This window comes from Vulpes lagopus, chromosome 1 (genome assembly GCF_018345385.1).
Source record: "Vulpes lagopus strain Blue_001 chromosome 1, ASM1834538v1, whole genome shotgun sequence".
NCBI classification, from domain to species: Eukaryota; Metazoa; Chordata; class Mammalia; order Carnivora; family Canidae; genus Vulpes; species Vulpes lagopus.
Window position 1 is genome coordinate 107,039,200 of NC_054824.1, and position 12,252 is coordinate 107,051,451.

Here is a 12,252-nt window from a genome sequence, read left to right on the forward strand (position 1 = left end):
GTGACTCCCACTCTCCCTCCAGTGTTTGGTGGTCAGGGATTTTGGGTAGACAAGTAAAAAAAAAAAAAAAAAAAATAGTGCTGGAGTTTTCTGACACCATGGAGGATGAACCACTCCCTCGAATCCCTTCCCAGAGTTACATAGCGTCAACGTAGGAATCAGTTGGGAATGGGGTGGTTGGATAAGACAAGTGGAAGAATGTCAAGTGTGACATCTGTCCCAGATAAAGGAGGGACAGCCACAATAAGAAAAAGATCTGGTGGTTTTCTGGAAGGTGCCTCAAGTCCAAAAGAAAGAAGACAAAGACACCAGGATCACAAAAGGGGCAGGACAACAAATAGCTCAACTCAAGGTCTCAGCACAGACTTCCACCAAACACTGTCATTTTCTTCCAGATGAAGAAATGATGTCACTGACCCAACAGATCAGAAACGGTACCTCTAGGTCTAAGTGACTTGCTTTCCGTGGTGAGGATTTTGGTCTTAACCTCCTAAGAGCTCATTACTTACCCACTGGCCAGAAAACAGAGCCTAGGCCAGTGCAAATGTATACAGCTATTTCTCGACTCCAACTGCTGAGGAGCATGCTCATGCACAATCAGGGCAAGTCTCTAAGTGCTTTCTTGGCAGCAGATGGCCCAAGCCCACCTGTTAACCCAGAACCTACCCCATATCTCACTGTCCATCCTGACTTCTGCCTATAAGGCCTGAATGAGGCACCGCATTGAGCACATGGAGAATGTGCCATTCGAACTCTGCCAGAGAACTGTGCAGTGCTCTGCAAACAGGACCACTTTGTGGTACAGTCTGAAAAGGGAAATTAGATCCTAAGAAAGAACAAGGATTTAAAAAAAGAGGAGACCACATTGTGTGTATGAAGGAAGCACAGATGGTGGGAGAGTCCTCAAGTCTGCTCGTCCGTGGCCCCACAGTGGGACACTGCCCTCACTAGAGAGCTGTTGGCTGGCCTCAGAGGAAGCCCGGGCTGCTCCACAAGGAGAGGCCACACACAGGGCAGGGCTCTCAGGATCCCTACCTCACTACAGCCAAGTCTACCCAAACCACAGGCCAGCCCTCACTGAGATCCCTCTCTTCCCTCTGGGCAGCAACAGGACCTGGGAGGGAACAGACTCAACCAGGAAAAGCAAATGGCAAATATAAACACAAAATGCCAGCTTGCACGACATCTCCAGACCCCACAGCACGATCCCCCACCCATGAGCAGAGCCTTTCAGCGCAGATGCCCAGGAAGAGGCACCCCAAGAAGCCACGGTGCTCTGAGTGGGGAAGGGAGGTGTTGGTGATCGGCAGAGGTGAGGACCAATTGGCAGCTCAGAAGTCATGGAACCTTCCGTGCTACTCACAGCAGTGAGCCTACCTGTTAGGTTTCCCTGATCAGAAACTCAATTAGCTTCTTGCCCGGGTACATTAAGGAAATCGGGTCAAAGGCTGCAGCTTGAGTTTCTCTGGGTCTTACTGCAGAAGGGAACACTACAGGTCAGTTTTGGGGGGAACCCAAAACCCTGAAAATACTTGCAACAGAACAGAATTACGGCCCACCAGGAGCATGTCCCAGGGTACACATGCTGTTTTCCACTCCCTGCAGAACCACCAGGGGGCTCAGCACAAAGGAGGCCATCAACTGGCCTGAGCACGGTTACCCAGGTACAGCCCTGAAGCTTCCTGTAGAAGATGCAGCCTCCCACTTCTGGCCCTTGGGTGATGCTCCACTGTGTGCTCACCTGCTAGGAGGTTCCTCCTTCACACTCTGCTTTGTCCTACTGTCTCAACAATACTCCTGTTCCCAAAGGTGCCTCCTCCACCTCCCCTTTTTTACTCCTTCCCTTTGAAAGCTCCAGTTCGAACCCTACCTTCCACAGCAGGCTTTCCCTGACGGTGCCAACAAGCTTGCCCTCTCTGGCCTCGAGACTCATCTGATACTAAGTGCCCAAGTCCTCAAACAGACTCTGCTATAATTTCTTCTGTTGCCTTTTGTATTACAGAGCTCGCGTGTGTGACTTAATTCTTTTTTTTTTTTATTTAATTTTTTTATTTATTTATGATAGTCACAGAGAGAGAGAGAGAGGCAGAGACACAGGCGGAGGGAGAAGCAGGCTCCATGCACCGGGAGCCCGATGTGGGACCCGATCCCGGTTCTCCAGGACCGCGCCCTGGGGCCAAAGGCAGGCGCCAAACCGCTGCGCCACCCAGGGATCCCTGTGTGACTTAATTCTTCAGCAGGAGGCCTTTGCAATGCCAGAAATCAAGTTTCCTTCTTCCGTGTCCTCCACACCATGCAACATGGTTTTTGATCTGAAACCCAAGAGTGAGTGAGAGCAGAGACGTAACTAGGATGCCCTATCTTTGCACAGGGAGGTGGCACCTTCTAGGAGATCCTCTCCACTAGAGTCTCAGCATAAGGTAGGTCCCAGCTCACCATTCCACTAGCAGTAGTTTCCACTAGAGCACCCTATTCTTATGACTGCACTTCCATGGCTCTGAGTTTCTATTTTAAGACAGAAGCCATGACTTCTATGATATAAAGGCCCAGGAGGATTCAATCTATTATTAGCTTAAAGAAGGCAAGACATTGATCGTAAAGGATTGTAAGGGAGGTTGCAAACCAGGAGACCTATTTCAAAAAAACTCTAGAAGGATCTAGAAAGAACCTCAGAGAGACTGTGGCTCAACACTTCATTTTAGGCTACAGAAACAAAAGACCAGAAAGTGACTATGATCTGTGGAGAGTCATCCACCAAGCTGGTGACAGCAGTGAGTTAGAACACCTGTCTCTTGACACCTAGTCAGGTCGACTTACTGTTGTGCCATGCTGCCTCTCTCTGTAAAATATGCTGTTATAAATAACAGTTTTCGCCATTAGGCTATTATTCTGAAAAGAAGAGAAGCCTCAAACATGGCCACACATGTCTTACAGCACTGGACAAAATCATGGTATTACAATAACCATCCTGATGGGTAATATGGTGAGTGGAGTCAAATGGTAGATTTGAATAAAACAGCTGAGACACAAAGCCTGAAATTGAGTTCAGAGCAGCTCCGGGCCAATGCTAGGCAAGACCCTTCCTTCTCCAGGCTCGCTTCCCAGGTGGAAAGAAGGGTGCATAGAGGGCTCCTCAATGGAGGAGCTACTGGGGTTCTGATGGGAGCCATTCTCCTCTGGAACTGTCTTCCATATTGTATGACACCTCGTGTCTCTTACCTCAGGCCACTAGGTTCCCGTAGAGACCCCAATCCCTGTGACAACCATATAACGGTCCCACAGTTCACACTCTGGTTGAGAGGAGGGGAGCTTGGGAAGCTCGCCAAGGCCCCTGCCAGCACTGAAATGCTAGCAGGGAGACACAACTATCAGGTGGCATGAAAGGAGGCTGAGCGCAGGCCTACCCGTATATGTCCAGGACACCAATGAAGGAGTGTTGCTTGAGAGGGGTGTACAGGGCCTTGTTGATGTGCTCTACAATCCAGCTGAACAGCTGGGCATAGATGTGCTTGGCCAGGGCGTCGCGTGCATTGACCACCTGCTGCAGGGACATAGTCTTGACATAGGTCTCTGAGGTGGTGACCAGCTTGCGATGGCAGAGCCAGTGCTCCATCTGACTGTGCTCCACCCCCAGCAGGCGGCAGAAGCTGTTCAAGTGTTCATCCTGGGGCTGGAAGACACACGGGAGACGGTCTGAGGCAGGGAGCAGAGGGCAAGCCCACCACCGTACCCTCCCCTAGGGGCAGGAGCCCACCCAGCACCCCAGAATCGCAACATCCCCAGGGCAGCTCTGGAAGGTTCTCACACTCACACACCACATGGAGGGGTAAACTTATCACACATCATCAGGGCTTTAAAAAACAAATGCTTCCCAACTTTTCCTATGCCGCCTCCACTGCCAGCTGGTGGCCAAGGCACAGGCTGGAGAGGTTTCCCTGAGTGAAGGGAGCAGGGTGAGAATGGACAACTTAGAGATGGCTAAATCCATGAAGAGTAAGGGGCCAGAAGGCAGCAATAATCGTACAAATCACACATGCAGAATCAATCTGTGTATAGTTCCCACCTGCAGGGTCCCACATGCAGGGCTTAGCCCACAGCCCAGGAAGTCCTTCTACACGAGCATTACCCTTGACCAGCACTCAGTCTAACAGCTGTATGTTTGTTTGTTTTTTTAATTTTTATTTATTTATGATAGTCACACAGAGAGAGAGAGAGAGAGGCAGAGACACAGGCAGAGGGAGAAGCAGGCTCCATGCACCGGGAGCTCAACGTGGAATTCGATCCCGGGTCTCCAGGATCGTGTGCTGGGCCAAAGGCAGGTGCTAAACCACTGCACCACCCAGGGATCCCCTGTATGTTTGGTTTTTTAAAAAAAGATTTCAACAAGAGCAAGAGTGCAAGAGTGCCAGCAGCTGGGAGGGCAGAGAGAGAGAGAAGCAGGCTCTCCACATGGGGCTCGATCCCAAGACCTGAATCCCAGGATCATGACCTAAGCCAAGGGCAGATGCCCAACCAACTGAGCCACCCAGGAGCTCCCAGCTGTAGGCTGTGAAATGAGCTCAGAAACGAGCCAAGCAAACATCCTTCCCATGCTGATGCCGCAGTGTTGGAAGCTTTGACTTTCTTGCTCCTCGGCGATATTAAGGAGCATATAGTTAGTGTCACACTCTTGAAGCCCCTGCTGCTTGGGGAAAGCAGCCAATCGATATGAAAAGCTAGGACCAACAGCAAGGATACAGAACAGACCTGGACTTGAGAAAAGCCACTTGGAACATTCTAGCTGGCACCACCACCCACCCTCCAGAGCTGGAGGGACAGCTAGGAATCCTTCCAGCAAAGCCCCTTCTCTGGGGAGGTAAGCAGCACTGTCCCAGGGAGGTCCCCAGGCACCTTCTGCTCAGTGGATCTGAGCTCCACCCTCAGCTCCTGCCATCTGCTTCTTGGGTCCCTGGTAAGCACATCACCCACAAGTCTTGTCTCCATTTAACCCACACGTATAAGCCAGATACTCCTTGTTAGTTGTTCAGGGCACCCCACCAAAACTCCGTCCTTCACTCCCTCAACCTACCCTCCCCCTCGAAAGCAGGGAACCCCACCACCAGCCTGTCACACTGCTTATTAACTCTCAGGCAACAGGGGACTATTTAGAACATAATGTGCCACCCTCAGTAATGGCCCTAAATTGCTTGTGGGACTCATTTTCTGATGAGACTGTCTTGTAGGGTTTAAATGAGAGCATAAACGTTCTAGGAAAATTAATGCACATAACTACCATTTCCCCTTTAACGCCATTCCCCAGGCTTTTTTATAGATATTTAAAATCCGAAACAAATATAATTACAACATAACAGAATGTCAGAGTAGGAAAGAACCTCCCAGCAAGGCCAGGGTTCTTCCACAGTGTGGTCTGTGGAGCCATAGTTAGGAAGCACGTTAATTGGCTTTACCTAACAAAAGGGGCACTTGACGACCCAGGTTACACCTGACTGAGCTGGTTTGTTCATGGGCCCTGAAAGCACCAAGAGGCATATTGTATGCAGCATTTCCTGAACTTCACTGACCAAAGAACCCTTACCTTCTTAAGAAATTGCCTAGGGCTGTGGTTCCCAGGAAAATTCGTGGGAATCATCATTCTAACCCAACCCCACTTACTTTTCAGAGGAAGAAAATGAGAAAGAGCGAGGCAGCTCTGACAGAGGCCCAGAGCTCCTAATTTAGCTGGGGGAAGACATTCAACTTGGGCTCAGTAGGTGGGGCCACCACAGCCACTTCCTCAGACCCATGGCATTTCGGTCTCTGGCAGCAGCCAGCACCTGCCTGTTCTTTCCCCAAAGAGAAGTCACGTGTAGTACCGTTAGACATCTGGGGACTGCTCAGCAGGCAACAGCTGCAGAGATGACAAGAGTCCAACCTCTTAGTCTGACCCACTTCTAAGAAATTCTTAGTTGCAGCTGGATTCCCTGACACGTAGGGGGCCTGCTGGCCACAAACATGACCGCTCAAGGCCTGCTCCCAGTACCCTCTGCTCCCTGGCACCTCCCAGGTAAACGTGGTGGAGACAGGACCCCAAGTCCTGGAATTGGTGATCACCTCAGGACAGGATCCCACCTGCTGTGAGGGCTGCGGCTTGCCCTCGCCCCCCTTACCTCCTCCCGACTGTTGATTGAAGAAGGTGCTGAGACTGATTTAACACCATACAATTACATTTAAGCTTAATTAAATGATGCTAAATCCATTAAGAATAGCCAGAATGGTTGGTAGATTAGGTTTTGTGGGCCTGTACCGCCAAATTCTAGAAACAAATTGGCCTCTGGTGTCCAAGTAATTGCACACTGTTGCCTCTCCAAGGTAACTGGCAGAGTCATGGAACACATTTTCATGCTTTAATTAAAAATCCAGACTACCGAGCAGAAGGCATACCGTGCATGGACAGACAGCCTTTCCAGCAGAAGGCCCACTGTCTGCACTGGAGGAATAAACCAAAATCCACTGGAGAAAGACTTTCACTAGTAACCATTTAGTGAGCACTTCTTGTGCACACACTGTGTACCTAGCCCATGCACGGCACTGCCGGGGCATCAGCCCGGGGATGACACCCTGCTCCAGGCTGGCAGTGACACAGGAAAACCACAGGGCCGGGGTCCGAGGTGGCTCTGCCATGAACGGTCATCACGGTCTCTGTGGGCCTTAGTTTCTCCAACCCTGTGCAGTAACAGGGCTGCCCAGAAGGTCCACTCTGGCTCCAACCAGGGTACCAGGCCAGAGCTCAATCACATGATCCCAGGGCTCAGGTAGGTCATAGCACCCCCACCCCACAGGTGAGGGAGCGGACTTGGAAAGGTTAACTATCAGTAAGTAGCAGAACCAGGATCTAACCCCGGCAGTCCTGACTCAGCTCTTATGCACAAGGAGTTCTCTGCACAGTCTCTAAATAGAGAGCAAGGCAAGATCAGCCTAGACCAAGTTCCTGTGGTCAAAAGCCCAACTTCCTGGGGCACCAGGAGGGCTCAGCCAGGTGAAGTGTTTGCCTTTGGCTCAGGTCATGACCTCGGGGTCCTCGATGTCGAGCCCCACATCGGGCTCCCTGCTCAGCAGTGAGTCTGCTTTTTCTTCTCCCTCTGCCCTTCCTCCCTGCTTGGGTGCTCTCTTTCAAATAAAATTTTAAACAGGGCAGCCCTGGTGGCCCAGCGGTTTAGTGCCGCCTTCAACCCAAGGTGTGATCCTGGAGTCCCGGGATTGAGTCCCACATCAGGCTCCCTGCATGGAGCCTGCTTCTCCCTCTGCCTGGGTCTCTGCCTCGCTCTGTGTGTCTCTCATGAATAAATAAAATCTTAAAAAATATAAACTGGGGATCCCTGGGTGGCTCAGCGGTTTAGCACCACCTTTGGCCCAAGGTGTGATCCTGGAGTCCTGGGATCGAGTCTCATGTTGGGCTCCCTGCATGGAGCATGCTTCTCCCTCTGCCTGTGTCTTTACCTCTCTCTCTCTCTCTCTCTCTCATGAATAAATAAAATCTTTAAAATAAATAAAAATCTTAAAAAAACAACATAAAAAACAATCTGACTTCCTGTTATCTCAGAGAGATAGTCCCCGCTGCCCATTTGGTGTCCAAAACCATCTGGCTTTCTCCCTCTTCTCCCCAAACCACCACCTGTGATCTCTGTCCTCTCTTCCCCAAGTACGTGCCTTGGTATTCCCACCTTCGTGTAGTCCTTACAGAAACACTTGGTGGTGCCAACGTGTGTCAGGGTTGGAAGAGAGCACACCAGCCCCAGCCCCAGAGTTGAGTGGGGGAAGCCAGCACTGATCAAGCATCGACTCATCAGGCACCCACCTAACATGCTGGGCACCATCTAGCAGCTGCCTTCAGAGACTGTAGAGTCTCACCAGGGGAGAGACATGCAGCCAACCACCCCACAGGAAACATAAAATTACAACCTTGCTAAGCACCTCAGAAAACAGGTACAGATGTGGTAAGAATCCATGATGGGGGAGGAGGGACTGGGGGAGGGGCAGGGTGTGGGGTGGGTTGGAAACCAAAGAATATGGGTCACCTTTCCTGTACCTCAAAGACCCAAACCAGGAGTTTCTCAAAGAAAATGTTCCTAATGTCACTTGTCCCTACACCAGGACACCTATGGCTGCCCTAAGGAACCAAGGGGCACTTACTGGGGTATGGCTGGGGGTTAGGTACAGACCCTTTATGCCTTCCTCACAAGGAGAAAGATATGAGGGCAACTTGTCACTGGCCCAAAGGCCTCAGAGTCAGGGAGTATGCGGCCTGCACTGGAGGGGCACCGAGTCCTCACACTGCCGGGGTCCAGGGCCTGCTTGCACAGCACAGGCTCTCTCACAGCACCGTTGCTGCCAACCTCATTGCCCGCCCACCCAATACACTCCGGCATCATCCATGGCCACCTGACACTGCTTGACTCCAACATTCCCCCCTTTCGCACTGGGCCCAAGCACACGAGCCCCAAAGCTCTCCTGAGGTGGCAGGTTCCACGCCAAAGGTGGCGGCAACCTTGACAGGCCCAGACCCCCCACCACCCCCAAGACCATTTCTCTTTCAGGGAAAATGTATGGGTCAAGGGGGGTGGCCAGATGCCCACTACCATTCAGGTCTTCCTCTCTCTAATGGCAGGACCAGTTTCACCTTCTGATGAGCCTGAACTCCAGGCAAACAGCGGGAGATTAACAAACGTTTGCCAATTGAAAAGGCATCAATTGTGAGTGGTGTGGACACATAGGCCCACATTTGTAGTCTATAGGATTGTCTTCTATCTTTTCCCAGAATCTTGGTTTCTTTCTTTTTCTTTTTCTTTTCTTTTTTTTTTTTTTTTTTTTTTTTTTTTTTTTTAAGAATCTTGGTTTCTAAATTCTAAGTCATCGGGAGTAAGAATTGAACATCATACCTCCCCAGGACTTAGCCACTCAGGGGCACAAGAAAGGTATTTAATCAACAACTGAAGATTTACCTTTTTAAGGTGAGCATACCAAGGTTGGACCTAGCCTGACACAAATATCCAGGAGCACACCCAGCTGCTATGTATAGGACTACATGTCTCCAACACCTCCTGCATCCAACCACCTAGAGGTTTCCTATCTAGCACATGACTGGTGCTACACTGGGCACCAGGAAGATAACAGTCACTCTGAGCATTTATGGGGTAATTCACAATCTGCAATGCTGTCACACACAGATGTCTCCATATTCTGCATCGTACTGTCATAATCTTGCCAAGTGAGGTCATCTTTTGTCTACTGGATTATCCTGTAAGCCCCCCCTTTTTTTTAATTTTTTTAATTTTTATTTATTTATGATAGTCACACACACAGAGAGAGAGAGAGGCAGAGACACAGACACAGGCAGAGGGAGAAGCAGGCTCTATGCACCGGGAGCCCGATGTGGGATTAGATCCTGGGTCTCCAGGATCGCGCCCCAGGCCAAAGGCAGGCGCCAAACCGCTGCGCCACCCAGGGGTCCCTCCTGTAAGCCCCTTGAAGACAGTCACCAAATATGGCGTCCAACACGCCTTCATCTCCTTGCTGCATGGACCTCAGCTGGGGACTCAGAAAGTACTCATGGAATGGTAACACTTTGTAGAATTCCATGGACATCAGAGTACTTGGAAAAGTAATCCACGAGAAAAAGAACTTATTTAACAGCCACTAAATTCCCTGCCCTCAGCGATAGAAATCTGATGGCAGCTGATTTGAAAAGGATGTATTCTTTTAAAAAATTATCAGCAAGGGAACAGAAACCATTACTGTTAATAAATAACCTAGGAGCGTCCTCTGAGCGTGAGGACACATTTCAGTTGTATAAGATTCTAAGAGCAGAGTCAATTGTGTGCGTTTTATCTTGGGTGCTCATGTGCGACTTACTGATACACTACAGGAATCACCATCACGCTCAGCCTGAATCTCCACATTTCCAAGGTGCAGGATAGAAGCAATTATCTTAAAAATGCTTATCTGATGGGACTCTCTCACTCCTGTAAAAAAAAAAAAAAAGATTGAGTGACACTCAGCATCCACGGTAGGATAGAAAGGACATTTTACCCTTTTTTAAAGGACTTAAAAAAAAAAAAAAGGTTTGATTTTCCTTTCTGGACCTAAAGTGATCCAGGCTCCTCACCAAGTAATTACCACCACTCACAGTAACAGCTCAGAGGGTGAAGGGGCTCCCTGGACTAGAAGGGAAATGTCCTCACTCTGATTGTCCTGATCAAGCCAGGTGGGTTATGCTACTATTTTAACTTCTCCAAGAGCAAAGGAGTCATAACAATCATGCGGACTCATTTTCAACTTCATTTCAACCAAATACTTTATGGATGTTTTCATGAGTTTAATAAGAATGGTCATTTCTCTCTGAACCTAATATCTAGCAAACATCTTTGTCCCACATCCAGAGTGCCAATGGAGGAGGAAGAGGAGGACTTCTGGACAAGCCAGCTCCCCGCCATTGCCAGGCAGGCCCGCACTCCATGCTCTTTGTCAGGTACAGACACACACAACCTGGAACCGTCGTGGCAGCAAATGCCTGCTGCCGCATTGACTGGCTATCAAAGACATGGATGATTTCTTAAAGTTTACATGTAGCTTTAAGGCATTATCATTTCTTTCTGAATAACAGAAGATCAGACCTACAGAAAAAGGTTACAGAATAACAGAACACACATCAACCTACCACTCAGCTTGAGAAATAATACAGTTGTCTCCCGTATTTCTCTCTGGCTGCAATTATTTTAAAGGCAATGCTTTATACAGGCCAAAAAAAAAAGTCAGTGACACCCATAAAAAAATGGGAGGTGAAGATGGAATATACTAGGACTGAAAACTACTGATCATGTGGACTACACAACCATGAACTGGACTAGTTCTAGACCCAATGATAGACGACTATTATTACTGTGTAAGCTCCATAGGGGCAGGAAGTTACTTTTAAATTTTTCTATATAAAATTTTAAAATATACAAAAAAAATAGCCATGAGATAATGAACCCCTGTTCTTGCCCTGGCACATTGGTACTCAGAAACATGAATAATGGTTACAAACTCCAAGTATTCACAAATGTCTGCAGAAATGCATGAGCCATTCACATAACTGGTTTTGGTCAATTGAAAAAAATAAATAAATAAAAAACCAGCTGGAAGCCAAAAAATTTAGCATGACTGATAAGACTCAAAAAAGGAGGACAGGTTAAAGCAAGAGGTTGATACCCCAGATGAGATAGGGGACTTGATGCTTGCACACCCACAGACCCACTGGGGAGTAAAGTATGAGGCTTTCAATCAGTGCTCAGAATGTCCTGCACCCAAATAGATCCTATTTAAAGTAGGTCAGGAAGCTGGTCTGGGACCTTCATAGGAGGGACAGATCACTTTTCTTTCCCCTTCGCTTATTCTTGGGAACAAATGCTCTGTCAGTTTCCAAAGCCTACACCACAGTGTCATGGTAAGAATACAACTAGTAGATATTGAGATACTGAATAACTATTGAGTCCTAACGATAGTTAGGCTTCGTGCACTCTACTGACCAGAAAGTCCCTTCTTGATATACTCTTATAATAGGCAGTACCTCACTCTAACAAGCAAAACACCAAAGAGCAAACAATAAAACTGAAGGTATAAAACAGGGGTTGGCAACCAATGACCCACAGTCCATGGTGTGGTTTATCAATAAAGTTTTATTAGAAAGGTCATGCCCATTCATTTTGTCTGTGGCCACCTTCACACTCTAGTGGCTGAGTGGCTGCTTCAAAAACTGCAGGGCGCAGGAAGCCCCAAATATTTAAAATCTTGTCCTTTAAGAAAGAGTTAAAGGGCAGCCCTTGTGTTTCAGTGGGTTTAACGCCATCTTTAGTCCAGGGCGTGATCCCGGGGACCCAGGATTGAGTCCCACATCGGGCTCCCTGCGTGGAGCCTGCTTCTCCCTCTGTCTGTGTCTCTGCATCTCTCTCTGTCTCTCTATGAATAAATGGATAAAATGTTAAAAAAAAAAAAAGAGTTAAAGTAAAAACGTGGATGTGTTCATTCAAGAGTAAGAAAGAAAGGCTTATCACAATAGATTTTCAAATGCCACTTGCTTGGTGAATGAAAGTATCCAGCCTCCACGGAGCCTCAGAAGAACCACTTCTTCTTGGATCAGCAGCCTCCAGGCTGCCCCCCATCAAACCAGGCAGACTGATCCCCTGCTCAGAAAGTCCCCTCCATACCCACTCCCCAGCTGAAGGGTAAAATGACCAT

General features: G+C 48.6%; 1 protein-coding gene across 1 annotated transcript in view; it reads right to left on the reverse strand.

The window, feature by feature from the left end:
- MYO5B (myosin VB) overlaps positions 1 to 12,252 on the reverse strand; it is a 327,031-nt gene that overhangs the window by 109,801 nt on the left and 204,978 nt on the right. The window contains exons 9-10 of the mRNA XM_041727359.1: positions 9,889 to 9,998; positions 3,405 to 3,670 (exon numbers count right to left, since the gene is read on the reverse strand). Coding sequence (XP_041583293.1) covers positions 3,405 to 3,670; positions 9,889 to 9,998 — 376 coding nt within the window. The remainder of the gene's footprint in view (positions 1 to 3,404; positions 3,671 to 9,888; positions 9,999 to 12,252) is intronic.